At 50.5% G+C, this 25,102-nt stretch overlaps 6 protein-coding genes across 6 annotated transcripts; 3 read left to right on the top strand and 3 right to left on the bottom strand.

The window, feature by feature from the left end:
• Positions 1 to 3,867: 3,867 nt before the first annotated feature.
• On the bottom strand, positions 3,868 to 4,336 carry LOC129147948 (histone H2B type 1-C/E/F/G/I). Its single transcript, XM_054711934.1, has one exon. The coding sequence runs from the start codon at positions 4,311 to 4,313 to the stop codon at positions 3,933 to 3,935; it is 381 nt and encodes a 126-aa protein (XP_054567909.1). The 5' UTR covers positions 4,314 to 4,336; the 3' UTR covers positions 3,868 to 3,932.
• Positions 4,337 to 4,577: 241 nt separating this feature from the next.
• On the top strand, positions 4,578 to 5,004 carry LOC129147954 (histone H2A type 1). Its single transcript, XM_054711941.1, has one exon. The coding sequence runs from the start codon at positions 4,602 to 4,604 to the stop codon at positions 4,992 to 4,994; it is 393 nt and encodes a 130-aa protein (XP_054567916.1). The 5' UTR covers positions 4,578 to 4,601; the 3' UTR covers positions 4,995 to 5,004.
• Positions 5,005 to 6,294: 1,290 nt separating this feature from the next.
• On the top strand, positions 6,295 to 6,832 carry LOC129147940 (histone H3.1). Its single transcript, XM_054711919.1, has one exon. It carries the CDS (start codon positions 6,331 to 6,333, stop codon positions 6,739 to 6,741), a length of 411 nt encoding a protein of 136 aa, XP_054567894.1. The 5' UTR covers positions 6,295 to 6,330; the 3' UTR covers positions 6,742 to 6,832.
• A 676-nt stretch (positions 6,833 to 7,508) lies between these two features.
• Positions 7,509 to 8,284, bottom strand: LOC103291091 (histone H1.4). The gene has a single exon (XM_008147047.3). It carries the CDS (start codon positions 8,195 to 8,197, stop codon positions 7,559 to 7,561), a length of 639 nt encoding a protein of 212 aa, XP_008145269.2. The 5' UTR covers positions 8,198 to 8,284; the 3' UTR covers positions 7,509 to 7,558.
• A 4,799-nt stretch (positions 8,285 to 13,083) lies between these two features.
• LOC114233577 (histone H4) lies at positions 13,084 to 13,463 on the top strand. The gene has a single exon (XM_028153943.2). It carries the CDS (start codon positions 13,103 to 13,105, stop codon positions 13,412 to 13,414), a length of 312 nt encoding a protein of 103 aa, XP_028009744.1. The 5' UTR covers positions 13,084 to 13,102; the 3' UTR covers positions 13,415 to 13,463.
• Positions 13,464 to 14,836: 1,373 nt separating this feature from the next.
• LOC129147947 (histone H2B type 1-C/E/F/G/I) lies at positions 14,837 to 15,279 on the bottom strand. The gene has a single exon (XM_054711932.1). The coding sequence runs from the start codon at positions 15,260 to 15,262 to the stop codon at positions 14,882 to 14,884; it is 381 nt and encodes a 126-aa protein (XP_054567907.1). The 5' UTR covers positions 15,263 to 15,279; the 3' UTR covers positions 14,837 to 14,881.
• Between the last annotated feature and the right edge of the window lie 9,823 nt (positions 15,280 to 25,102).

Genomic DNA, 25,102 nt, shown 5'->3' on the forward strand with positions numbered 1-25,102 from the left:
TCACTGTGGGCACAGCCATCTTGTGTTACGGAAACCCTTGCCTCTGCTGTGGGCGCCACTATCATTTGAGGTGGAGTGACGGTCAATTTGCATATCCCCTCTTTATTATATAGGAGATCGAATATTTAAATTTGCATGTGTAACTAGTATAAAAATCAATATAGGTGCCTGTAAACTTTATAAATATTCCAGGCTCACATGATTTTGAAATTGATCTTATTTGAACAGCAGCAACCTGCGTTTTCTTTTATACAGGTGTCTACAATGTGTGAAGACAGCAGCAGAAAGTCTAATCGTATGGAGAAGTACTTCATCTACTGCAGTATTATTATTCGTATTATACTACTACTTCAAAAGCTGGTCTTCATTATAGGCAAAGTATAGGAGTAATGGTAAAATGTCCATCAATAACTTCATGAACTGTAAATCTCCCTAAATAGTCATTATAATGATTTCATGTGTTTTAACACAAGTGTCAATGAAGTAGATTTTAGCAATATTTTCATTTTATAAGGTTAGGGTCGCCAAAGGAGGAACGCACGAGGCCAAAAGTGGTAAGGAATTATAATTTACTGGAGGCTCGGTGCACGAAAATCGTGCATGGGGGATGGGGGAGGTTGTCCCTCAGCCCAGCCTGCACCCTCTCCAATCTGGGACCTAAACGGGCAGTTGGACATCCCACTTACAATCCAGGATTGCTGGCTCCAAACCGCTCACGTGCCTCTGCCTGATTCCCCTTAACTGTTTCTGCCTGCCAGCCTGATCGCCCCCTAACCACTCCCCTGCCAGCCTGATCGACGCCTAACTGCTCCCTGGCCGGCCCGATTGCCCCTAACTGCCCTCCCCTGCTGGCCTGGTCACCCCTAACTGCCTCCCCTGCAAGCCTGCCCCCCCCCACCAACTTTCCTCCCCTGCAGGCCTGGTCCCCCCCCAACTGCTCTCCCCTGCTGGCCTGGTCTCCCCCAGCTACCCTCCTCTGCTGGCCTGGTCCCCCCTAACATTCCTCCCCTGCAGGCCTAGTCCCCCCAACTGCCATCCCCTGCAGGCTTGGTCCCCCTCAACTGCCCTCCTCTGCCAGCCTGGTCACCCCTAACTGCCCACAACTGCCCTCCCCTGCAGGCCATCTTATGGTGGCCATCTTTGTCCATATGGGGGCAGCCATCTTGTGTATTGGAGTGATGGTCAATTTACTCTTTTATTAGATAGGATGAGGTCATCTGGGTACCAGAGGGGCTGAGCCCCCAAATGGTGCCAGCAACCAGGTACGGGGTAGGGGGATTGTCAGAGATTTTAATGGACTCTAGGTGGGCTTTTTCTAGGTGGAGAATTCTCTATAGAGGGGAAAGATAATGGTCTTAGCAAGTGGAATGTGTTGTAAGAGAAAGGGAATGTGGGTTGTGAATTGGTCTAAAGGTTAGTTCCCACGAGAGGGCGTGTGATCAGACCTAACAATAGGTAAAATAACAGAAGGTGTGAGAACCAAAGTTCATGTACCTGGCATAACTCAAGTTCCAACCCCAGTCGTCATCGTCTTCTCCTTTTTCTTCTAAATATATTTATTTATTTATTTCAGAGAGGAAGGGAGGGAGGAGAGAGAGAAACATCAATGATGAGATTGAGCCTGCAATTCAGGCATGTGCCCTTGGCTGGAATTGAACCCGGGACCCTTCAGTCCACAGGCCAACGCTCTGTCCACTGAGCCCAACCATCCAGGGCCCAACCCCAGTCTTCTGATGCTATGGTCTTCCAACGATGTCTACATAGAATAAAAACCACTTTTATAGAGAGCTATGGATTTCTTAGCACCTTGGGAAGTACCTTTCCTTAGAGTTTCTCCTTTCCCCAGCACCCCGCTGCCTCTGTTTCCTTGGTGTGCGCCAACTCGTCTGTCTTGTTTCCTGAGTCGGCCAACGGGGAGGCTTGGCTGGGCTCAGAGATGGGCCTGTAGCCTGCACTCCCCTCTGGGTCCGGGGAGAGCTGAAGCTGACAAACCCTCCCCCCCGCCCCAGCTGGCCTCCTGGAGAGCAAGGACCATGTCTTCGAGGATGACCCACCTGCCTGGGGCTGAGAGGGGCACCCTAAGCATCTTCTTTAAGGTGTAAAACAGAACCAGCCCTTTACAGCCAGGGCGGGGAGCTGCCCTGTTGTCCGGAAAACAGAAAACGACGGGTTATTTTTGCAAAGATAATTGAATCAACGTGACACAGGTTTTGGGAAACTGAAAAGCAAGAGTAGAATTGGTGTGCCAAGGACAACGGAAGGAAGCAGGAGCCAGAGCAGGGCTCAGAGCGTGTGCACATACACACGCATACACACACGTGCGCGCGCGCACACACACACACACGTTAGTTATTAAAGTCTGGAAATTTGGAGGGGAGTCCCGGTAGAGATAAGGCTCAGATCTTGGGAGGGGGTGCTTATAAAGCTGATGCTGGAAGCCTAGAATCCAGACTGGGGTGGGGGTGGAGGGGCAAAGCCAGGAACTGGAACCAGTGGTGGTGACACAGGGGAAGGGCGTGCCATAAGAATGGAGCCACAGATGTCTAATGACCATCCTCCTTACTAACTAGAGGTGAGTTCTCGTTCAGACCCGGGAACCTGGAGGAGGAGACAAGGCTGGAGAAAGACAAGACGCCTCCATGGGCCCAGGACTCAGAAAACAAACACATTTGAGAACAGACCAAGGACAGGACACGCGTTGACTCGTTGGTTGCGCTGGGACCCTGGTTCCCTCCGGGAGTTCCTCTCAGGAACGCTGGTCATCCTCCGGGCCCAGGAACAGGCTGAGCTGTTTGTAACATCACAGAGGAGACACTTTGGTTCTCGGACTTTGAGCTCCTGAAGGCCGGACTGCAGACGCTCCCCTCCCCTTTCCCTGCTGCACCTGCAGCCCGCGTGGCCGTCTTCTCCCTCGTGTGCATCCTGTGCATCCAACCAGCCAACTGGGGGCCAGGTGGGGGGGCGGTCAGAGCAGATTCTTGTGGGTGACCTGCTGCTCTCCCTTAGGGCCGGCTGGATTGGAATAAACGTTCACATGGGATGCAACCCTGTGTCTGCTCCAGCGGCTGAAGTAGTGACCCGCAGCCCCCCATCCCTTGGTTGTCTGGATTCACTTGACCCAAAAGGTAAGGCCGGAGCTGACACAGAAGCAAACTAGAGCGCCAGCCCCGCTAGCTGTGCCCGGAAATGACTGCAAAGGAGCGTGGTGTGCACAGCTCCAGCCTGATCGCCCTACAAGGTCCCGGGAGGAACAGGCCCCCTTTACCGAGTGCACGGGGCTCCCGCACACGTCTTCCTGGAACGGACAAAGGCTCAGCAGACTCGGGAGTCCTTGTGCTTGGAACCGAAAGGCATCCAGTTCCTTTACGGAGACTGTAAGTGGCTCCGAACAGAACCTCGAGTTAGGTGTCCACACCCTTAGATGAAACGCTTGGCGAGGACTCTGAAGGCCGCGGGCAAAGGGCGGGGGAGGGGGAAGTCGTTGCAGCCGCACAAAGGAAGGCGGGCGCAGAGCCACAGCGCCACCTAGAGGACGCGCGTTGTGGTCGCCAGTTAGGCGCTTTGGGGTGACGATTGACTTAAAACAGACCAGACATTTCAGGGTCGATTTGGAAGCTTTATAAAGCATCTCCTCCAGCCCACACAGTCCCTGCGAAAACGTTAAAAAACGGTGACGAGCAGCTTGAAGGGATAACTTAGTGAGACCTGGGTTTCAGTCCACGTTCACACACACTCATGGGAGCCGCGTGTGGGGCATATTGTCCAGAGAGCAGGCCCTGGGCCTACCACCTGGGGGACTCGGGGATCCCCTCCGGAATGCTGGCACGAATGCTCAGGACCTGGACGTGCCAGTGCACAGCTCTTTTATGGGAAAACGTGGGTGGCTCTGAAAAGAGCCTTTGGGGTGAGGAGTCAGGCCGCCTCCTTGCGCCTCACTTGGAGCTGGTGTACTTGGTGACGGCCTTGGTGCCCTCGGACACGGCGTGCTTGGCCAGCTCGCCGGGCAGCAGCAGGCGCACGGCCGTCTGGATCTCGCGGGACGTGATGGTCGAGCGCTTGTTGTAATGCGCCAGGCGCGACGCCTCGCCCGCGATGCGCTCGAAGATGTCGTTGACGAAGGAGTTCATGATGCCCATGGCCTTGGACGAGATGCCGGTGTCGGGGTGCACCTGCTTGAGCACCTTGTACACGTACACCGAGTAGCTCTCCTTGCGGCTGCGCTTGCGCTTCTTGCCGTCCTTCTTCTGCGCCTTGGTCACCGCCTTCTTGGAGCCCTTCTTCGGGGCGGGCGCCGACTTGGCGGGCTCGGGCATGGTCGGGAGCTCAGCAGACTTGTTCAGCTGGAGAAAGAAATAGGAAGCGAGGAGTGAGAGTTATCTGTCTTATATAACAAGTGGTATGCAAATGAGGTAATAATCTGTTGTGTGTGAATCGTGCATATTCAGAGAACGTCATAAGATCTTCCCAATCAGAATGCCAAATAGAGCTGCAGATTTAGCCAATGACACAGCTTCTTTTTCGCGCCCAGACATTTTTATAAAAAGTGCCACGGCTGCAGTTTCACTTTGCTGTCTGCTTTGTGTTGATATCTGAAGCTGAACATGTCCGGACGTGGAAAGCAAGGAGGGAAGGCCCGAGCCAAGGCCAAGACGCGGTCGTCGCGGGCCGGGCTGCAGTTCCCCGTGGGCCGCGTGCACCGCCTGCTCCGCAAGGGCAACTACGCGGAGCGGGTCGGGGCCGGGGCTCCCGTGTACCTGGCGGCCGTGCTGGAGTACCTGACGGCCGAGATCCTGGAGCTGGCGGGCAACGCGGCCCGCGACAACAAGAAGACGCGCATCATCCCGCGCCACCTGCAGCTGGCCATCCGCAACGACGAGGAGCTCAACAAGCTGCTGGGCAAGGTGACCATCGCGCAGGGCGGCGTGCTGCCCAACATCCAGGCCGTGCTGCTGCCCAAGAAGACCGAGAGCCACCACAAGGCCAAGGGCAAGTGAGGGGCAAGTCGCAGCGTTCAAAACCAAAGGCTCTTTTCAGAGCCACCCACCTTCTCACTGAAAGGGCTTGCATTTGCTTTTTCTTTAAATAGCTGCTGGTAAATGGCTTGTAGATGTCGGCAAACACCCCATAAGAGCAAAATTAACCAACCATTGTAAAAGATACATTAAGCGGAAAACTTAGCAGCCCAGTGGAAACAAAAGGTGTCAGGTTTCAGGTAATTAAGACAATCGATGTAGCAATGCCTCGAGGTTAAGACAAATACATTGTATACAAAGACAATGTTTGGTCAAAGGTGACTAATTAAGTGCAAATGTAGTTAATGACCGGCCGCAATAAAACCACCTTTTCAGTCTCTTGTTGGGTAGTTTTGCATCTTAATAGGACAAATCACCTGTAGGTCTGTCTGCAACCCAGCTGGGCCTTAACCGTTTGCAAATAGGAAAACAATACTTTCTGTGCCCGTAGTCATGCACTTTTCTTTATTTTTAATTTTTCTTGTTTATAATGTTACAAATACCCTTTTCCCGCTTCCACCCTCCTCGTGTCCTTAGGCAGAATTTAATAACACAGGCTTCAGCGTTACTTTAAAAAGGCTCTTAGTAATCTTTGCATCATTTATACATTTGAGTATTTTTTAAACTTCATTTTACACAAGCCTCAGGTAAAAGTGTAAAACGTAGTGGAATGCTTTCTGTGAAGATGCTGATTAGTGGGTAATACATATATTAATGTAGTTACGACAGAAAATAAAATCACTTCAATTAATGGTCTTTTTGCATTTAGGAAAAGTACATGAAAACAGGAAATGTATAAACCTCCAAGTTCGGGGGTGGGGGGAAGATAGTCTAAGGTCAAATGTGGAAATCAAGCAATTTATGTTGAAATCCATCTTCCTAAACTTGATTGAGGCAAAAACATGTCACTTTCACTTAGCCAATCACATCTAGCGCGCGCCTTTTCAAACGAAACATAGGAAAGGCAGGTTAAGCGCCAAAATTTACAATTCTTATCAAGCGAACAACATATGTCATTGTAATATGTCATTGTTGCCGGGATAACGCCGAAATATTGTGCAAGAGACGGTGTAAAGACGATAGAGGCGAAAGACGGTAGAAAACACTCTACTGAAAGTGTGCTTGGGAGGAAAAAGTTAATGTTCGGTCTTAACCAACGGAAGTCCCACCTATCCGGAAGTGATTGCCGCTTGCTGTAACTTGAGTCTGAGACTTGATGGACAGATAACTGGTCCAATCAGAGCGGGTCTTGCCTTATATATACTGGTTGAGTGCCAGCCCTCTCACTCATCCCCAGTTTAGCTTCTTGTCCTTTGCAATGGCTCGGACCAAGCAGACGGCGCGCAAGTCCACGGGCGGGAAGGCGCCCCGCAAGCAGCTGGCCACCAAGGCGGCCCGCAAGAGCGCGCCGGCCACGGGCGGCGTGAAGAAGCCGCACCGCTACCGGCCCGGCACCGTGGCGCTGCGCGAGATCCGGCGCTACCAGAAGTCCACGGAGCTGCTGATCCGCAAGCTGCCGTTCCAGCGCCTGGTGCGCGAGATCGCGCAGGACTTCAAGACCGACCTGCGCTTCCAGAGCTCGGCCGTGATGGCGCTGCAGGAGGCGTGCGAGGCCTACCTGGTGGGGCTGTTCGAGGACACCAACCTGTGCGCCATCCACGCCAAGCGCGTCACCATCATGCCCAAGGACATCCAGCTCGCGCGCCGCATCCGCGGGGAGAGGGCGTAGACGTTATTGCACAAAATTCAGCAAAAACCCAAAGGCTCTTTTCAGAGCCACCCACAACTTCAATTAGAAGGTGCTGTACGCTCAAGTGTGGGACTTCTCTCAGGTACTCAAGTAATTTCAAGGGAACTTGTGCAGCATGCCTCTTGATCAAGTGTTACCGAAATCCTAAGTGCTCTACGTCCTCAGTCCTTAATCCACTCCTGCATCGCCCAGTGTTAAGTATTCTGTTTTGCATAATTAGCAATGGCAGCTCCTAGCTTCGGGTAATTGGTAAACCGTAGCGAAAGCAGCTTACTGCATCGTTTTTACCCTCAAGGAAACTCGTCAGAATAATCACTATGTGACTTCAAATTGAAGTATGGTCTTCCATGCAGGAAATACAGGACGAAAAAAACACGCGGAAAGCTGCACTAGGACGTTTAATAGGTTTATTTGCCACAATTAACAGCTCTTGACTTTTATTCACAGGTTCTCATACATGATTATCACCCAACTCCTACTCAGCAATAAAAACCTCTCTGGATATACCGAGTTGGGTCTTAAGGGCACAATAGTGGACACCTAGAAAAGCGCGCGCTAGGCAACCTGAACCCCAAAAGCTCCCCGGTGCGCCGAACCCCTTTTCCTGGGAAAGTAAACGTGTACTTACTCTCTTATTGCTACAGACCAGCAAGCACCAGGTGTAACATACAAAAAAAACAGCCTCACGCCCGCGCCTCCCCCCCCCCCCCCCAGGGAATGTGGTGTCACCAGCTCCGTCAGAGGACTTGGGTGGCTCTGAAAAGAGCCTTTGTAGTCAAGGGGTCCGTGGGCGTCCTCACTTCTTGGGCGCCGCCTTCTTGGCCTTGGCGGCCTTCGGCTTGGCCGCCTTGGGCTTGGCGGCTTTGGCCTTGGCGGGGCTCTTGGCCGGCTTCTTGGGCTTGGCGGCCTTCACCTTCTTGGGGCTCTTGGCCGCCTTCTTGACCCCCGCGGCCGCCGCCGGCTTCTTGGCCTTCTTCGGGGTCTTCTTGGCGCTCTTCTTGGGGGTGGCCGTGCCCGCGGCCTTCTTGGTCTTCTTGGCCGCCCCCGCAGCCTTCTTGGCCTTGGCCGCGCCCGCCTTCTTGGCCTTGGGCTTGGCCTCGCCGGAGGCCGCCTTCTTGTTGAGCTTGAAGGAGCCCGAGGCGCCGGTGCCCTTGGTCTGCAGCAGGGTGCCCTTGCTCACCAGGCTCTTGAGGCCCAGCTTGATGCGGCTGTTGTTCTTGTCCACGTCGTAGCCCGCGGCCGCCAGCGCCTTCTTGAGCGCGGCCAGCGACACGCCGCTGCGCTCCTTGGAGGCGGCGACCGCCTTGGTGATGAGCTCGGACACGGGCGGCCCGGACGCCTTGCGCTTGGCGGCGCCGGCGGGCTTGCGCGCCTTCTTCTTCACGGGCGTCTTCTCCGCAGGAGCCGGCGGCGCGGTCGGTGCGGTCTCGGACATGGTCGCGGGTTAGGATTCCGGGCGGATTAAAAAACAACAACAAACGAGTCTGCGAGCGGTGCGGCCGGCGGCGCGGAGCGTCTATATAAACACACGGCCACGCTGCGCGCTGATTGGCTCCCAGCTCCCTCTTCCGCCCGAGAGCAACTCGGCCTCAGCCCCGTCTCGGAATTGTGTTTGTTCCATTTCAGGAAAGCCAAAATATTAAGATTTCCTATGGAAGGACCGCAGCAATTTTACTCTCCGACTCACCGGGAGAGCTCAGGCTTTGAGACCGTCATCCTGTAGCCTTTCGATTGGCATCCCTTCGGCCTCAGCCTTTGTCAAAAGCCCCCGACACCCTGAGAGATTCACCGGTCGGAGAGTCCACTTGTTGATTTTCGTTTAAAATAGAAAAATTCCCCTTTGTGTCTCCAGTATCTTGCCCCCCACTAATGTTCTATACCTTCTAGGCTTGCCGTACATGTCAGCACCTGCTGTGTTCTCCTCGAGATTTACCCAGAAAATCGCTTTCACGGGAGAAGAAATAGCACAGGCTCTTCCAGGATTTCTCTACAAGAGCGATCCGAAAGGATGCTTGGAATACCAGTAATTTTTCATAGGAAAAGCCTTTGTTTTGTGTCAGGAAGGTTTAGCGTAGCCTTTGGTGACTAATTTTGGCTGTAAGGAGTCCATATTAATTTAAGAAAATGGGAATGTAATATTCAATGCTTGTCGGGGCAGTTGTGCCTGTTAGAGTAGCTGGTGGCAGAGTAGATTCAGATAAAGGCATAAAGAGAGGTGGTTCCTTTTACAGGTTAAAACATTCCTGTTTTTGTTTTTTTAAAGAGGGGAATGTTATCCATATGTTCATGAGCTTTTGGGCACAGAAGTCTATCATGCTTGGGGAAGATACATTTGGCAAAATATTCAAGTAACAGCAGCATTAAGGAACATACACAGCACACACACACTTATGTAGGATTCCTTTAGCATAGGGGAAACTTAAAAGCAAGAATGTCCTATAGTTACTACTCAAATTCTTATTTAAGAAAGAGTATAGGTTTATAGGAAGCCCATTACAGCTTCTGCTTTGTGTTCAGTAAGATACAGATTGATGGTAGAGTTGTCAGGACAAGAGTCTCGCTGAATGCTGAAATGGAGCGCAGTGTTTTGTAGGCACAGATACAGACAAGGAGCTTGACAGGAAGCAAATCTGGTAAATGAACATCAAAGGAGAAACCAACATGTAACTAACCGAACAGAGTGTATGGGCTCTGGCTCAGCCTCCTTCCCCGGGACAGAGCTTTGACCATGAACCCAGCTTTGACCATGAACCCGTCTCCTTTACCTGCTGCAAATAAACAAACGTGCAGGCCAACGACCGTCTCTCTTGAATAGAACAGCCCAAGCGGCGAACTCCTTGAGTTTGGTAGCAGTGATTTGATTTTCTTTTTCGCTCCTCGAGCTTTACGCTTGCCTCCAACAACCTGAAGTCTGTGTCACTAGGAAAGGCAAGCGCTGGGATACCCCACGGCAAAGCTCAGGAAGTGAACCTTTCTCCTTGACCATCAATGTTTCTCTGTTACATCAATGGTTTTCTCCACTCTCTCTCTCAAATCAATAAAAAACATATCGCCGGGTAGGATTAAAAAACATGTTTGTAAATCAATAAAAAATTAAAAAGATATTAAAATATACATAGGATTACAAAAAAACCATGCTAAACTACTGTTATTAAATTTATAAAATATACAAATGGTGAAGTATTAATACATGTGCTTCTTTATCAATACATTAAACAAGATTACCCCTATGACCAAGAATTAGAGTTTGAAGGAGTGATATATTTAAATGATGTTTTGAGATATCACCAGCTGTAGTTGTATTGTCATATGACTAGAGCGCTGGTCCAGCCAATTACACTGTTAACTGTTTTCATAAAAAGAGGAAATGCTACTATTCTGTTGAGGGATACTAAGAATAAAGATCAAGTTGTGTTTTTTGTTTTTTTTCACAAGTTCCCAGACCCTCTGAATCCTGTCTGAATCCCCAGGTTAAGAACTCCACTCTGGAATTTGTTTCCATACACTGTGTTTTTTGTTTTTGTTGCTTTCTTTAAAATAATATTTTTAAATACTTGAAATATTTTTTATTGATTTTTTTAGAGAGAGGGAAAGACAGAGAGAAATATTGCCCAGGCCAGGGAGGAAGCCACAACCAAGACATATGCCCTTGACCAGAATCAACCCCAGGGCCCAGGCGCCTTCTGTCCACAGGCCCATGCTCTCTCCACTGAACCAAACCAGCTAGAGCGCCACATACTGTGAATGCATGGAGCAGCTTTGGCGTGAGCTTGGTCCTCCTTGCAAACCTTGGAGAAAAAGCCAGGTCTACCCAATGTCAGCTGGAACTTCTCAGCGAAATGAGTGATGGATAAGCATGTAAGTATTTATTGTTGTGAATTACTCTCAAAAGAAGTGCAGGGTTTGGGAGGAGCACTCCCTTCAATGTACCCCGTTGGCATACGGATACTCCTATCTAATAAAGAGGGAATATGCTAATTGACATCACTCCGTCACAAAGATGGCTGCACAGCTGAGGCCAAGTTCCCTTAAGGAGCCTTAACGAGCAATCAGCAGGGACCTGAGGCTACACCCTCTCTGCCCCCGTGGGGCTTGACAGGGGACCTCAGGCTGCACCCCCCACCCAGCAGGGCTTGACAGGGGACCTCAAGGTGCATCCCCAGTGCTGTCTCGGGGGAACTCAGACCATGCCCCTCACCCAAGCACCAGGCTGGAGGACCGCAGATGGAAACCCCCACCCACTTGACGGGGCTTGACGGGGGACCTCAGGACACACCTGCTCCAGCACTGGGCCAGGGGACCTGAGGCTGTGCCTCCCCACCCAGCTGGGCTTGACAGGGACCTCAAGGCATGCGCCCCATGCCCCTCCCATCCTGGCACCAGGCCAGGAGACTACGTCCCCTGCCCGGCAGGGGGCTACGTCCTGAGGCTACGTCCTGAGGCTACGTCCCCTGCCCGGCAGGGCTTGAATAGGGTCTGGATCCAGCCCAATTGGGGGGAGGAGGGGCAGCCGGATCTGGGTCTCACTCGATTTTGAGGTGCATGTGTGTGGGTGGGGCCTTGACTGTGGGTCCCATGGTGAGCCCCAAACTCTGACAGGAGGAAGGTTTTCATATACATTTTTGCCCCGGCCAGCGGGGTCTTCTAACGAGGGTACCGAGGCGGCGCACCTAAGAGAATGAGAGACAGACAAGGGACGCAGAAGAATGGAGGCAAGACAAAAGGGTTTCTGATCAAGCCTCGAAATTTTATTCTTACAGTGTTCCTTATATGTGGTTTCTAGAAGGGGAGATGCCTAGGAGGGGTGGGGGCTGAACGGGTCTTGTGGACTTAGATAATCGGCTAAAGTCGTAAAGGGTGCTGACTATAGATAAAGAATATGGCGGTTAAAGGGCAACTATGGAAAGAATGCTTTGTCCTCAGGCAAGAGGAAGTGGGCCTAGTTCCCGTGAGTTTCTGTTTCAGTAACTTACTGAAGTAAGGTCAGAGTTACTCCTTTGACCAACTCTTGGCTCCTGACACATTTTACTAATTTTCTTTAATCTCTGACACTTCTATTATAGAGAAAGGCAAATAGCAATATTAAATAATTTCCTCTCATTAATCCCCTTTTAATGTGCACAAATTTCGTGCACCAGGCCACTAGTTTGGAACTAAAATAAATTGAAGCCCAACACAAGCAGGAAAAGTGTCTCCTTTAATTTTTTTTTTTTTAATGATTTCAGAGAGGAAGGGAGAGGGAGAGAAAGATCGAAACATCAACAATGAGAGAGAATCATTGATCCTCTGCCTCCTGCACGCCTCCAACCAGGGATCGAGCTGGCAACCCAGGTGTGTGCCCTTCACCGGAATTGAACCCAGGACCCTTCAGTCTGCAGGCCCACACTCTATCCACTGAGCCACACCGGCTAGGGCAAGTGTCTCCTTATTGAGATTCAGACAGAGAAGCCTGCTTTAGGAAGGGAACTGGAGCATAATCACTTTAGAAAACACATTTTAGCACCAAAGAATTAAGTATGGTAGTCAGGAAGGATCAAAGCAAAAATCTGTTCCTTAGATTTCCCTTTCTCCCATTGTTTCTGAGTTGTCTAGCAAGAAATTCGGTTTTCCACTTTTGTTACCAGTAAATTGCCTATTTCGCCTTTGAAATCCCAAAGCCCTTTTCCCCTTTGTTCAAAATGACATTTATACTTCATTTTGCCCATCTTTGGGATTTTCATGTTAATTCCCCATGTGAATGTATTACATTCCGGCTTTCTCCCTTTGACCTGTGTTGATATTAGCCCACCTAGAACTTTGAAGATGGGAGGGAAATTTTTTTTTCCATAGCCCCCCAGAAAGTTTCAGCAAATTAGGACACTATCTCAGTACTCACCATTTTAGAGGAGTGCGTACTGAGAGGGATAATTAGTGATGTGGCTGTTTTATTTGTGTGTGTGGTGTTTGTTTTTTGCGTTGTATTTTTGCAGATATTAAGCAATTGGCATAGATTAGCTCCTATAAGTATCTTTATGAGGAACAACATGGCTTCCTGGTGGAAAGTGGATGAGACGTCCCACTTAAAGGCTTCAAGTACCGTCTGCAAACCCACCAAGATCCACATATCAATCATATCCACATACCCAGCCTTTAAAGATTCCCCCTCCGGACTCTGCGTGGCTTCCGGCGCCACCCCGGGTTTCCACAGCTCCGAGCGGGGACAAAGGTGCAAAGGGCGGGAACTGAGTGGGTTGCCACGCCTGCTATTTGGGTTTCAATCAGGTCCGTCCCACGACTATAAATACGCTGAGCAGCGCTCGCCACGCCATTTCGCTTCAGGGTTAGCAGCTCCGGACCCACCATGTCTGGTCGCGGCAAAGGCGGGAAGGGCCTGGGCAAGGGCGGCGCCAAGCGCCACCGCAAGGTGCTGCGCGACAACATCCAGGGCATCACCAAGCCCGCCATCCGGCGCCTGGCGCGGCGCGGCGGCGTCAAGCGCATCTCCGGGCTCATCTACGAGGAGACGCGCGGGGTGCTCAAGGTGTTCCTGGAGAACGTGATCCGCGACGCCGTCACCTACACGGAGCACGCCAAGCGCAAGACGGTCACGGCCATGGACGTGGTGTACGCGCTCAAGCGCCAGGGCCGCACCCTCTACGGCTTCGGCGGCTGAGCCTCCGGCGACCGGCTCCTGCAGCGAAACCAAAGGCCCTTTTCAGGGCCGCCCACCCACTCACTTAAAAGGGCTGTTGCTATCTTTCTCTCTGCAGGTTCTCGTCCCGGCAGCGGATCAGTTAAGGGTTTGTAAGTTGTCTCGCCTGAGAAGTCTTTGTCCATCAAGAGTTTTTTTAGAAGGAAGGGTCGGGGGTGGGGGTCGGGGAGGGGAAGCGGCAGGAACACAAGAAGTCTGCAACGAAGGCAGGTGCCCTTCCCAGGAGTCCAACCCAGACCCCAAGTTTGTTGGTTGAACTGTCCACTGAGCTAATGGGCGGATGCTGCCATTTTGGTAATAAATTGGTGGCTGGGAATCGTGCATAGGCGTGTTCCCAAAGGACAGTGATGGCAGTTTTTTGCTGCGTTAACATGGGTGTCCTGTCCCTAACCCAGCCTTTGTCACCCAGAAGCCAGCCTCTGCCCGTTCCCAGGTAAATGAGGGACGTTTTGGGGGCCTATTCTTAGGGTTTCGGTCCGCTCAGCATTGCTGGTTCACAGACCATAGGCTTCCACACCTGAGTGCCCAGCGCATGGACCTGGGAAAGCATCTGGAGCATTTGAGATCTTTTTAGCTCAAATTATGTTTTTTTTTTTTAAAGAAAAGCATTTTCTATTCCCACATTATTTCCCTCCACGTCCAGACTGGCCCGGGTCCCTTTCCTCCTGACCAGGAACCCCCCCCTTCCCCCGCCCCCCAGTTGCTGAACGGAGTCTGGGGAGACGTGGAGGCCGGATGGGAACAGACTGGAGGCTGCAAACAATGAACCAATTGAGACTGAGCCCTGGGAATTGCGGGTGCGGGTCTGAGTTACAAGTGTGGGGAGGATTGTGTGCTTGGCCATTAAAAAACAAACCACAAACCTAATCCTAAGCGCCGTCCTAAAAGACCAAGGAGATGAAAGCAGTTGTAACCATTTTCCTCTCCCAGGAGCGCTGCGGGCGCCCAACAAAATGTCCCTAAAGACCCGGAGATACAGCGCCGAGCGAGGTCCCTAACGGCCCCGGGCGGGGCGGTAATTAGAGCCGGAAGCTCCGCGGGGGGAGGGGGAGCCGCAGCGACACCTACAGGCCGTCCCGCGCCTGGAGAGCGGGATTTTCAAACGCTGGCGAGGCCTTCGGCGCCAAGTGATGACGTTTTATATCCGGGAACTGGAGCGCCACGGCCCAGATAGGAGCCCCATGGAGAGCCGCGTCTCCCGCCCACGGGGAATGTGAAGGTGAGTGAGCGCTGCCCCTTAGGGTTCCACTCCTGGGGGGCGAGTGCGGGGCACGATCACCACGGGGGATGGGGAGTCTACCCGCGGGGACCCCTCCCGGACGTTGGCCCTGATGCTCAGCACCAGGACGTGCCGTGCTCAGCCCTTTACGTGAAGGTGTGGGTGGCTCTGAAAAGAGCCTTTGGGGTGAGGAGTCAGGCCGCGGCGCCTCACTTGGAGCTGGTGTACTTGGTGACGGCCTTGGTGCCCTCGGACACGGCGTGCTTGGCCAGCTCGCCGGGCAGCAGCAGGCGCACGGCCGTCTGGATCTCGCGGGACGTGATGGTCGAGCGCTTGTTGTAATGCGCCAGGCGCGACGCCTCGCCCGCGATGCGCTCGAAGATGTCGTTGACGAAGGAGTTCATGATGCCCATGGCCTTGGACGAGATGCCGGTGTCGGGGTGCACCTGCTTGAGCACCTTGTACACGTACACCGAGTAGCTCTCCTTGCGGCTGCGCTTGCGCTTCTTGCCGTCCTTCTTCTGCGCCTTGGTCACCGCCTTCTTGGAGCCCTTCTTCGGGGCGGGCGCCGACTTGGCGGGCTCGGGCATGGTCGGGAGCTCAGTGGATGCTGTAGGCGAGAGGAGAGAGAGTAGAGAAGGGGGAATGTCTCCCTTTTATGTAGAACTTGGTATGCAAATATGGTGTCACAGCAAAGTGTGGTGTCTGATTGGTGGATGTTCAGAGCGACGTCAAAACATTATCTCTGTCCAATCTGAACGCGAGACCCACATTTGAATTTTCACTGGTTTAAGAGACGCTGCAACCTTTTCCCCAACTGATAAAATCTAGGTATTTAGATGAACCATCACTATTTCTCTTCTTTAATTCTTCGACTACCCTTTTTTTTTTTCAATTTTAAATATATTTTTTATTGTGGACAGCGTTACAGATTTCTCCCATTTCCCCCTCTCCTCTATCTCCCCCTCTTCCCAGCCCCTACCCGCCCCCAGGTCTTCCCACCCTATTGCCCTTCTCCGTGGCCAGTGCATATAAGTTCTTTGATTTAACTCTCTCGCTTCCCCCACCCTACATGGAGGTATGTCAACCTCTTCCATCCCTCCCTGCTTCGAGACTTATTTTGTTGTTCAATTCATTTGTTCACTAGATTCCACAAATAAGTGAGATCATGTGAGATTGGTCTTTCTCAGTTTGGCTGCAGTCTTAAGCAATGACACCATTCTTTTCCAAGCCCAAACAGGCTGATAACATGTGCCGCCCAAACAGGTTTATGAAATACCGCCCCTGCCTTTTCCTACTGTTTCCGTGTTCGGGGGTGGGAGCCACGGCGCCGAGGGTCCTGTTCCTTTGCATTTCTTAAGCTACAGGGGCAAGCGGAGAAAGGGCAGGAAAAAAATGGGTGGTTCGCCAGCATCCAGACGCGCCCGAGGGCAGTGTTGTTTCACAATGCAGAGAGGTAAAGTGAAATGAAAGGCCAGGGGGTAAATCCTCCGTGAGAAAGCACAATAAGGTTACTTGAAGGGAGGTTAGGGAGGAATTTGTTGGCCAATATGGTTACAATGTTTCATCCTGAAAAGGGTCAAATCATTCCCAGTCTAGTCACAGAGGAGGATCAAATAGTTCTTCAGTGTAACTTGTGAAGTGATTAAAAAAATCAAGTGAAGGAAACTGGTGTTTAACAGCTAAAAGAAATTATCCTCCTTTGGCTGAAATCGACTTCTTTGCCAGTTCTTTAATTCCCATCTTTTTGCAGGGAGATGCATCCTTTCGATTTTGGCTTTCTCTCCCCCCCCTCCTCCCAACAGCAAAGCCGGGGCAGCACCTGCCGGTGGCAGTCTGGCACCCAGAGACCACAGTCCCGGACTCAGTACCTTGTTTGTACGATAGTTGACTTGCTTTCTCACTTCAGCGTCAGGAGGAAACCTCCGGGAGAGACCTGTTCAGCTTCCTCGTGTCTCCCTCGTTGCTGTTGTAACCAAGGCAGCCATGTCCAAATCACAGCGAATGGGCTTCATTTGTAATTGCTTAATCCTAAACCCCTGATTGAATTTTACTTTTTCGGAAAAGGAAACAAGACATCCGAGCTTTCTCGCCGAAACCGGTTTGGCTCAGTGGATAGAGCATCTGGCCTGCGGACTGAGGGGTCCCAGGTTCGATTCCGGTCAAGGGCATGTACCTTGGTTGCGGGCACATCCCCGGTAGGGGGTGTGCAGGAGGCAGCTGGTCGATGTTGCTCTCTCATCGATGTTTCTGGCTCTCTATCCCTCTCTCTTCCTCTCTGTAATAAATCAATAAAATATATTTTAAAAAAAGACATCTGAGCTTTTGTGTATTAGCAAAGGGTTTACCTCACCTTCCCAACTGCCTCCATAGCTACAGCTGTTTTACTCAGACCCCGGAGTCGGTTCATAAGCACTTGTCTTTAGAGCCGCAAATCTGCGACCTGCTGCCCCTGCCCCTGCCCGGCTGCCTCTCGTCTCACTTCTCTGCCACAGCTCCTCCTGGGAGACATCCTCCTCTTTCCTTCATCGGGGCCTCCTGCATCCCAGGTTTCCTGTACTGGCCTGGGTCCTGGAGGAACGGGCTTGATTCCCCCTGACCCTTGCTTCCCAGTTGATTCTATAGTTTCCTTTCTGTTAGGGTCGCCGAAGGAGGAGCACACGAGGCCGAAAGGGGTAAAAATTATGAATTTGTTAGGTCGTCTGGAAAACCATATGGGCTGAGCCCCACCTGGCGGCAGCACCCAGGACGGGGAGTCGGGAGATTTTAAAGGACTCCAGGCAGGCTGTTTCTGGGTGCAGAGTTCTCTGGGCCGGGGGGTACCCAGGGGGACAATACTGGTCTTAGCAAGTGGAATGTGGTCTCAGCAAAAGGGAATGTCGGTTGTGAATTGGCCTAAAGGTCAGTTCCCAGGGAGGAGGTATCGAGTCGATGATTTGGATGCGATTATTTGGTCTAACACTTTCTTCTAGGGCCTGGCTACTCAAATTGGGGTCCCGGAGCCACTAGCAACAAGTCACCCAGGAACTGGTTGGAAATGCAGAGCCTTGGGCACCACCCTTGACCTACAAGCCAGACTCCGCACCTTAAGGAGACCCCCACTCCCTTGGTGCAGGTGGAAGCCAAGTGCTGAATCCCTTCTGTTTCCCACACATTTTTAAACACTCCCCCTCCACTCTTTTTTTTTACTTTTCCTCAAGGAAATATTTTTCGCATATTAGTGATCATATTTTACAGAAAAATTAAGTGTATGCACTTTTCAAAAACATAACATTGAAATCAAGGCATCTATCACATTTATATGCTGAAGCCAACTCGCCCTGGTTTTCAGAACTCAGCCATCCACCCTGATTCTGGTTCAGGGCCACCCGTCCATGGTTTCCAATGGCTGAGGATCTTGTCAGTCTTTGGAACAAAATCTCCTTTACGCATGACAATCGTTTCCACAGGAAACCCTTCCGGGGGCTCAGTTATTTCATTCCTTTGCTCTAACTCATCACTTGGCTCAGGGCTTTCATATGCTGAGACATCTTTCTGTTCTACATCGTCACCTAATTGTTTGTGCTCCTCCCCTCCCTCCGCCCCCACCGGAGGGAAAAATCAAGGAGCCCAGCAGGGCCCAGGTGCCCGATGCCTAGGCAGCCTGGTCCTGACGCGTGGCCTGTGGAGCAAGGACCTAAACACTCTCCCTTTTCCATTCTTAGCCCAGGATTATTTGTTGTCAGTTATCATTAGCTTTTTAATTGTATTTATTTATTTATTTATTTATTTATTTAACTAGTTGAGAATGTTAGTGTATTTCCATTTGGGGTAAAATTGAAAGCCACCATCGGTGAGACAAAGCTCTGAAGTTAAATCAACACGAATCCCTTCAGCTGTGGGAATTCCCTTCCTCAGATTCCATCCTCCCCATGAGATTCACCAGGTGAAGGGCACTTCTTTGTGCAAATACATGTGACTGTTCCGTGACTAACGAATATTGCCAGGAAATACAGGACCTTTGTCTGACTCACGTCCAATGAAGGAAAACGATGAGTCATAAAGTAAGAGCATCGGGTCAGTAACCCCTGACCATTCGCCCAAGTGTAACCACTGGGTTTACAGGGTTTAAATAATGGGTCTGAGGACCAAGCAACTAATTTTAAGTGTGTGGATCGTAAATAGATTCATAAGAAAAAGCCACAGGCCCAAAATGGCACAACTCGTGGTAAAAGCTCAAGAGAACAAACTTAGATTTAATAACTGATGTAATTACAGCTCCAACCTCTCCCACATGTAATCACCCCTCCCCCCCCCCCTTTTTTTTAAAGCGAAGGGAGAAATGTAATCTTCATCAACTACTCTGGAATTTTCCAGTGAAGTACCAGTAAGGTAAGCAGCCTAAAGAATCCTCTCCTGAGAAAGAAGAGGCCATCTGCATGATAAACATCCTCTCACCCTCTTCCCCCACAGAAAAGACGCCTCGGCCCAAGAATGCGCCTTTCTTTTCTGTTGTAAATCACCCTCGCCCCGCCCTTCTTCCTATGAGAACTGCAGGTGGTTCGACGCCCGAGAGCCCCTTGTAGTAGCTAAAAGCCATGCTTCCTGCAGCCTGTTGCAGGAAACGCTAGAAGACAATCAGGCCTAATTTATTCGGCTGCATTTTGTGTTGCCACAGGATGAACCCGGCCTCTTTATAACATTGAAGAGTGGTGAGGATTGACCCAAAGTGGAGTATTCATTCCACGTGCACATGAATTCAGTGCGTTACACAGGATACAGGGCAGATAAAATAGTCCAAGAATTGTGTTAAATAAAAAAGAGGTTCAGACTTGGTAAAATACACTTTTTTGGAAAGATTATGGACGGAATGAAAGGGGTTATTGCAGTAGGCCCCGGGGACTGGCATAAGCTCTGCTCGAGTCCCAAGGTTAGGCAGAAGGGATTCTCTTCAGAGGGAAGCGTTAGTAAGATTAGGAACAAATGTGTATAGGAAAGTGAGAGAAAGTGACTTGATTGGGTAGCAGATCAGGAAATATTTTACCCTGAGGTCTTTCAATTCTCTGGAGGGACCTTCAAGAAGGTGGAGGGTGGGTCAAGGTTCCGGAGCCTGGGGGCATGCAGAAAATGTGAAGTTTGGCTGACAAGCCTGTTATTCGGATGGATTAGTGGGGACTAGCAGCTCAACTAATCATCTGTGAATTAAAGAGCGGGGATTGGGAGAACCTGTGACTGAGGTCAACAGAGTGCACCCTGAGGCCTCAGGCTTTGGGGGAAGGTGGCTCCCCGCTGTGAGCCACTTCTGGACTACAGAGGAGGGGTGGGGTTTCTCTAACCTTCCCAGAGTTCTAGGATCTCAGGTCGCAGATAAAAGTCAATATTGTCAGTTACATTCAACGATATCTCATTGAGATCTTGCAGGACCTGATGTTTAAGTACAGTAACCCTGTAAAGGATTGAACACACTTGGTTTTACTTTAATCTGAAATGAAATTTAACTGAACAATTATCAATAAAAAGGCAAGTTGGTTGCCGTGGAAATGGCCTCTCCAGGTAGTTTCTGGATCCAGTTATGACCGATCCTTTGATGATGAGCTGAAGAGTGTTACTTGGACCACAGGATTGATTGTTCATTGAAAAACAAAATCGAGTGCTTTGCTTTAAATAAGGGGATTTTTCTGATGGACTTTTCCCCATTAAAATTCTCTCCAGATCCAAGAAGTGATTGATATTTTAAGTTATACAGAAATATAACTCTACACAATGGTAGATATTAATTTAAATGTAATATATAGTTAATTGATATATGATTGTGGTCTCATGGATGTTTTATGTTTTCATTTGCTTTCTCAGAAAAGTATTGTTAGAGTTTTGGAATATGTACAATATTTTATATTTTTATGATGTTTACTTTTAAAGCAAAAGAACGTGTGTAATAAAAGTGTGCATTAGAAAGTGCTACATTTATTTGAGTCTGAAAATAACATGCATGGATTTAACAAATAATAAAGAAAATAATACTGAGGGGGAAACATGGCTGGGACATGTTCACCAAGGGACAGCATGATGTCAGACACATCTCAGAGCTGGAAGGACCAGTAGGGCTGGAGAGACCCTGAGGGAGTTTTATTTCCAATGTGGCGGTTACTGTTCTGGGAAGCAAAATGCCTAAGCACTAGATAAAGCACAAAGCCAGATAACAAGAAACCAGGGGAAAGGCTGGAAAGTTCCTGGAATGAGAACCTGGGAGCTGAAACCACAGTGCTGAGCACAACGAACGGGTTCCCTGGGCCACATTCCAAGATCAGGACTGGGAGCTTTGTTACCTAAAGTCTGCCCCGGGGGAAGACACCGAGCATAAGCCAAGGTCCGTTGAGAAAGCGTAGGGTAGAGGGAACACATTGTATTTTGAAAGATTCCTAAGAAGAAAGTCTGGGCAGGGCTGGGTGGAGGTTCCAGGACACCTGCCACACGGGTTTAGAGGGGAGCTTCGGGGAAAGCGCCTTGAACTGAAAAACTGCCGCGGGCTTTTGGCGCCACCTAGTGTCGGGTGAAGGCAAAAATTAACCCCTTATGGACAGTTTCCAAAAGAGAAAGAACCTTGAGAACGCGATGGACAACTTTTACAAAAGTTAAACTTAACATTAAGGGATAATTTTCAAGAAAAATAAATAAACAAGTTGTGATTACAAGGAGATGGGGTGGTGTAAAGCCATCTCCTATACCCTTCAACCCAAATGATGCCAAGCACAGCTGGCTTTGCAGGTTTTAGTGAAGTGTGAGGAACTGATCATCCCTATTGAACAAGGCGTTTCCATGGAAAAATAATAGGGCTCTTCCCCTTTTCCCCTTTGAAAATGCATGACCTCATTATGTACCTACCCTACATAGAAACAAAGGAAGAGACAGGAGAGAAAACTATATAGTCTTGTCTTATGGGCATTCATTTAGAAAGTGCTATTTAAAACACAAACAAATGAAAAGCAAGAGGATATATTATTTTAAAAAATAATAGTATACATGTAGGGCTTATTCCAAGACTGGAAGAAAAGTTTGACATCATAAACCTTCCCGTGAGAGATATTAGAGAAAAACTATGTGGTCATCATCATTGATACAGTGGAAGTATCTACTAGATTTAAGATAACACTCTTCCATGTTATACTTTTTTTAATTTAAATTTTTATCAGACATTTTCAATATATTGAGAGTGAAAAGGAATAGCTACTTCATGAGGAGTACCTACAGAGCGCATAATATTTAATGATCAATTTTGGAAGGATTCCCAAAAAGCCAAAAAGAAAGGTAAAAGTTCTACTTTTCTGGTGCCACTCCTATTCAACATGGCACCAAGGGCCCAGCCAATATTTTTAGACCAAGACAGAAAGTACTAATGATGGCGATTCAATAAGAAGTTATCCTTCTTGTTTGAAAATAAAATGTCATTGCAAAAGTCCATGAGTATGTATAAACCCTTAGATTTCACAGAGCGCTACCGGGTGGGTGGGCATAGGACATCACGGCCTTCCTGTAACATCAGCAGTGACCTATCTGGAATGGAAATAAAACCCTCACACCATTTACAATCGTACTACAGGGAAAGGGTTCTAAGGCCAAGAAAAAAAACACTCCAGATCCATATAAATAAAACTATGAAATGCCACTAAGGGAGACACACCAAGATTCACGTGTATTGATAGCTAGCTATGCAACGTTTATGTCTTGTGATGATTTACTGTGCTAAAATGCTCATAAATTCCAAAATAAGCTAAACAGGTAATGTTATGCCACAAAGCCCTGATGCATTTTGGTGAAGCATTGTAAAAGTCATGTTGATGAGCAAGAACAATCCAGATGACCGCGCCCCCCCAAACACACACACACACACACACAACACACACACAAACACACAGAGGCAGACATAAAGAATGGTGGATTACGACTCGGGGCTGGCGCTTTAAGAGGGGCTGGGGTGATCCTGAGACACAGCCTTCAGGAGTCAGGAGCGATGCCAGTGTTTGCTCAAGTCTTTGGCCAAGCTGACCAGAGGGTTCAGAGCCTGGCTGGAATGGGTCTAAATGTTTCCTGCCGTGATCTGGAATGATCGCTTAGAGTCACACACAGAACATGTTCTTTCGTGCGATGGCTGAGAGCAGGGACCCGGGAGCTGAACCTCCTGCATCAGCGTCCCTTCTGCCGGGAGTGACTAGGGCGTTGGGCACATTAAGCTTTGGGTGAATCGGTAATTCCGTGGGTGAGACTGGGATGACGAGAGCTCACAGATGTGTTAGGAGAATGACGAGTGAACATCTGGAAAGCACTGGAAACGCCCGGGCGTTTGCAAAATAATCTATACAAATAGGGTAATATGCAAATTGGTCAGGACCCTGTCACAGTTAATGACTGATCAGCAGGCTTCATACACAGCAGGCGCGGGCGGGCAGGGCCGTGGCGGGGGTCTCTGTGTGCCTGTATCAGGGTCCACAGTCCTCTGCCAGGGCCCAGCCCGAGGGTCTGCCGGCTACCCCCAGCTCCAGCCTACCTCTCTGGGGCAATCCATCGAGGAGCCCCGGGTGGGTGGGCGGGCGGGCGGGGCTCCCGCACTGTGACAGGGCACAGGCCTGGCTGGGGGACCCCCCCCCCCCCCGTCCAGTGCATGAATTTCACGCACCGGGCCACTATAGCTAAATAAAATGCAGCTGAACAGGGAAGGGCGTGTGCCACCTGCACCCAAGTCTGAGCTGTCTTTTGTGGCTCAGGCCCCTTCCTTTATGAAAATAACAACAAAAAGAACACTTAAGTTGTGCAAAGCTTAATACTTTCACATGTTGGTCGAGCTGAACGTTTATTTTTCCTCCTGGTTTCAGGAGTTTCAGTATCTTCGTGAGCCTCTGAAAGCACTGTGGGCCCTGGGCCTCCTGGCCGAATGCGCCGACGGCCCTGAAGATGACACTTAAAAAACAACTTATTTAAGGAGGAAAACATAATCCACATACACTCACGCACGTCCACCCCTAGCCCCACACCAAGTGCCCTGTACGTGTGGTGACGGTGAAAGGGGTGCTGCCGGCAAGGCGTTTGGGAAGTTTGAGGGGTGCCCTCAGCCTTCAGCTCAGAAGCAGTCGGGGGAGGAGAACACAGACCACGGAGGGCGGTGCCTGCTTCTCGGGTCGCCAAACTGCTCGGTTTTCTGCTTTTCTCTATGAATGACCCGCAGGACGGCTCGCCCCAAAAAGAGGCCAGGACCCCAGGGTCTGCGGACCAGCAAGCAGCAGGCGACAGGCGGAAGTACGCGCCGGAGACCCCGTGGGGGGCGGGGGCAGCGTGGGGAACAGAGTGCGTAACGTGGCGGACGCGTAACGTGCGTCCCTCTCAGGCTGTGGAGGGACCGGAAGCCAGCGTGTAGGGAGGTGGGTGCGTAGAGTCCCCGGAGGAGTGTGGGTACGTAGAAAGGACGGAAGAACTGGCGGATAGCATTAGGAGGACGCGTGCGCGGAGGGGCGTAATTGGGAGAGACACCGGAAACGGGGCCGGGAGGGGGGTGAGTCCAGGAGGACGCATGCGCGGGGGCGTGGTTAGGGAAGACCCCGGAAATGGGGCGTGAGGTTGAATACTGGAGGACGCATGCGCGGGGGGCGTGGTTAGGGAGAGGCACCGGAAGTTGGGCGTGAGGTTGAGTTCAAGAGGACGCATGCGCGGGGGGGCGAGGTTAGGGGACGGGAAGATACCGGTAGCGGGTGTGGGGTTGAGTCCAGGACGATCCAGGCGGGAGCGGTCTGGGATGGGGAGAGCGGGGCGGGCGGGGCCGCACGGCCCCAGAAAGAAGACCTAGGGCAAGTTCCTGAGAATGGAGACTTGGTGGAAGGGCGTGATTGATGGCAGGAGGAGGAAGCCTGTGCCGAAGGCCTTGGAATGGGGAGATGGCGGAAGCGGGGCGTGGCGCGATTTCCTTTCCACCCCTTTGTGCCCGCATTGGCAGGATGGCCTCACTTCCCGTTTAAACCTCAGTGGTGTTTCCGGCTTGTGTGGCTGTTTGCTGTTAGCATTTCTGAGAAGGGCAGTTCTCCAAGTGTGATCTCCGGACCAGCTGCTGGGCGTCCCCTGGGCAACAGGAAAGGGCAAATGGCCGGGCTCTACCTTCCATCTGTGACTCGGTGCGCACTCAGGGTTGAGATGCTTTAAACTGTGTTGTTTCCCTTAGTCCAGGCGCCGGATGTGAACTCGCCAGCGTCCGCTGCGAGACTGTGTTTGTGTTCCCCTTCAAGGCCGTCACCACAGCCAAGACAGTGAGTGCTTAGGCCTCACCTACTCAGACCTTAATACCAGAAAATGCGTGAAAAATAAATGGTATGTTTAGAAAGGGGGTATGTTAGGAGAAAGGTTTTAATTAAAAATAAATGCAGAATTCCAGTACTTCACACATTTTATTAACCACATAGATGTGTTGCCAA

This window comes from Eptesicus fuscus, chromosome 22, assembly GCF_027574615.1.
Source record: "Eptesicus fuscus isolate TK198812 chromosome 22, DD_ASM_mEF_20220401, whole genome shotgun sequence".
NCBI lineage: Eukaryota > Metazoa > Chordata > Mammalia > Chiroptera > Vespertilionidae > Eptesicus > Eptesicus fuscus.

Excerpts from the sequence above, each read along its gene's own strand:
- LOC129147940 (XM_054711919.1), top strand. The coding sequence starts at position 6,331 with ATGGCTCGGACCAAGCAGACGGCGCGCAAGTCCACGGGCGGGAAGGCG.
- LOC129147948 (XM_054711934.1), bottom strand. The coding sequence starts at position 4,313 with ATGCCCGAGCCCGCCAAGTCGGCGCCCGCCCCGAAGAAGGGCTCCAAG.
- LOC114233577 (XM_028153943.2), top strand. The coding sequence starts at position 13,103 with ATGTCTGGTCGCGGCAAAGGCGGGAAGGGCCTGGGCAAGGGCGGCGCC.
- LOC103291091 (XM_008147047.3), bottom strand. The coding sequence starts at position 8,197 with ATGTCCGAGACCGCACCGACCGCGCCGCCGGCTCCTGCGGAGAAGACG.
- LOC129147954 (XM_054711941.1), top strand. The coding sequence starts at position 4,602 with ATGTCCGGACGTGGAAAGCAAGGAGGGAAGGCCCGAGCCAAGGCCAAG.
- LOC129147947 (XM_054711932.1), bottom strand. The coding sequence starts at position 15,262 with ATGCCCGAGCCCGCCAAGTCGGCGCCCGCCCCGAAGAAGGGCTCCAAG.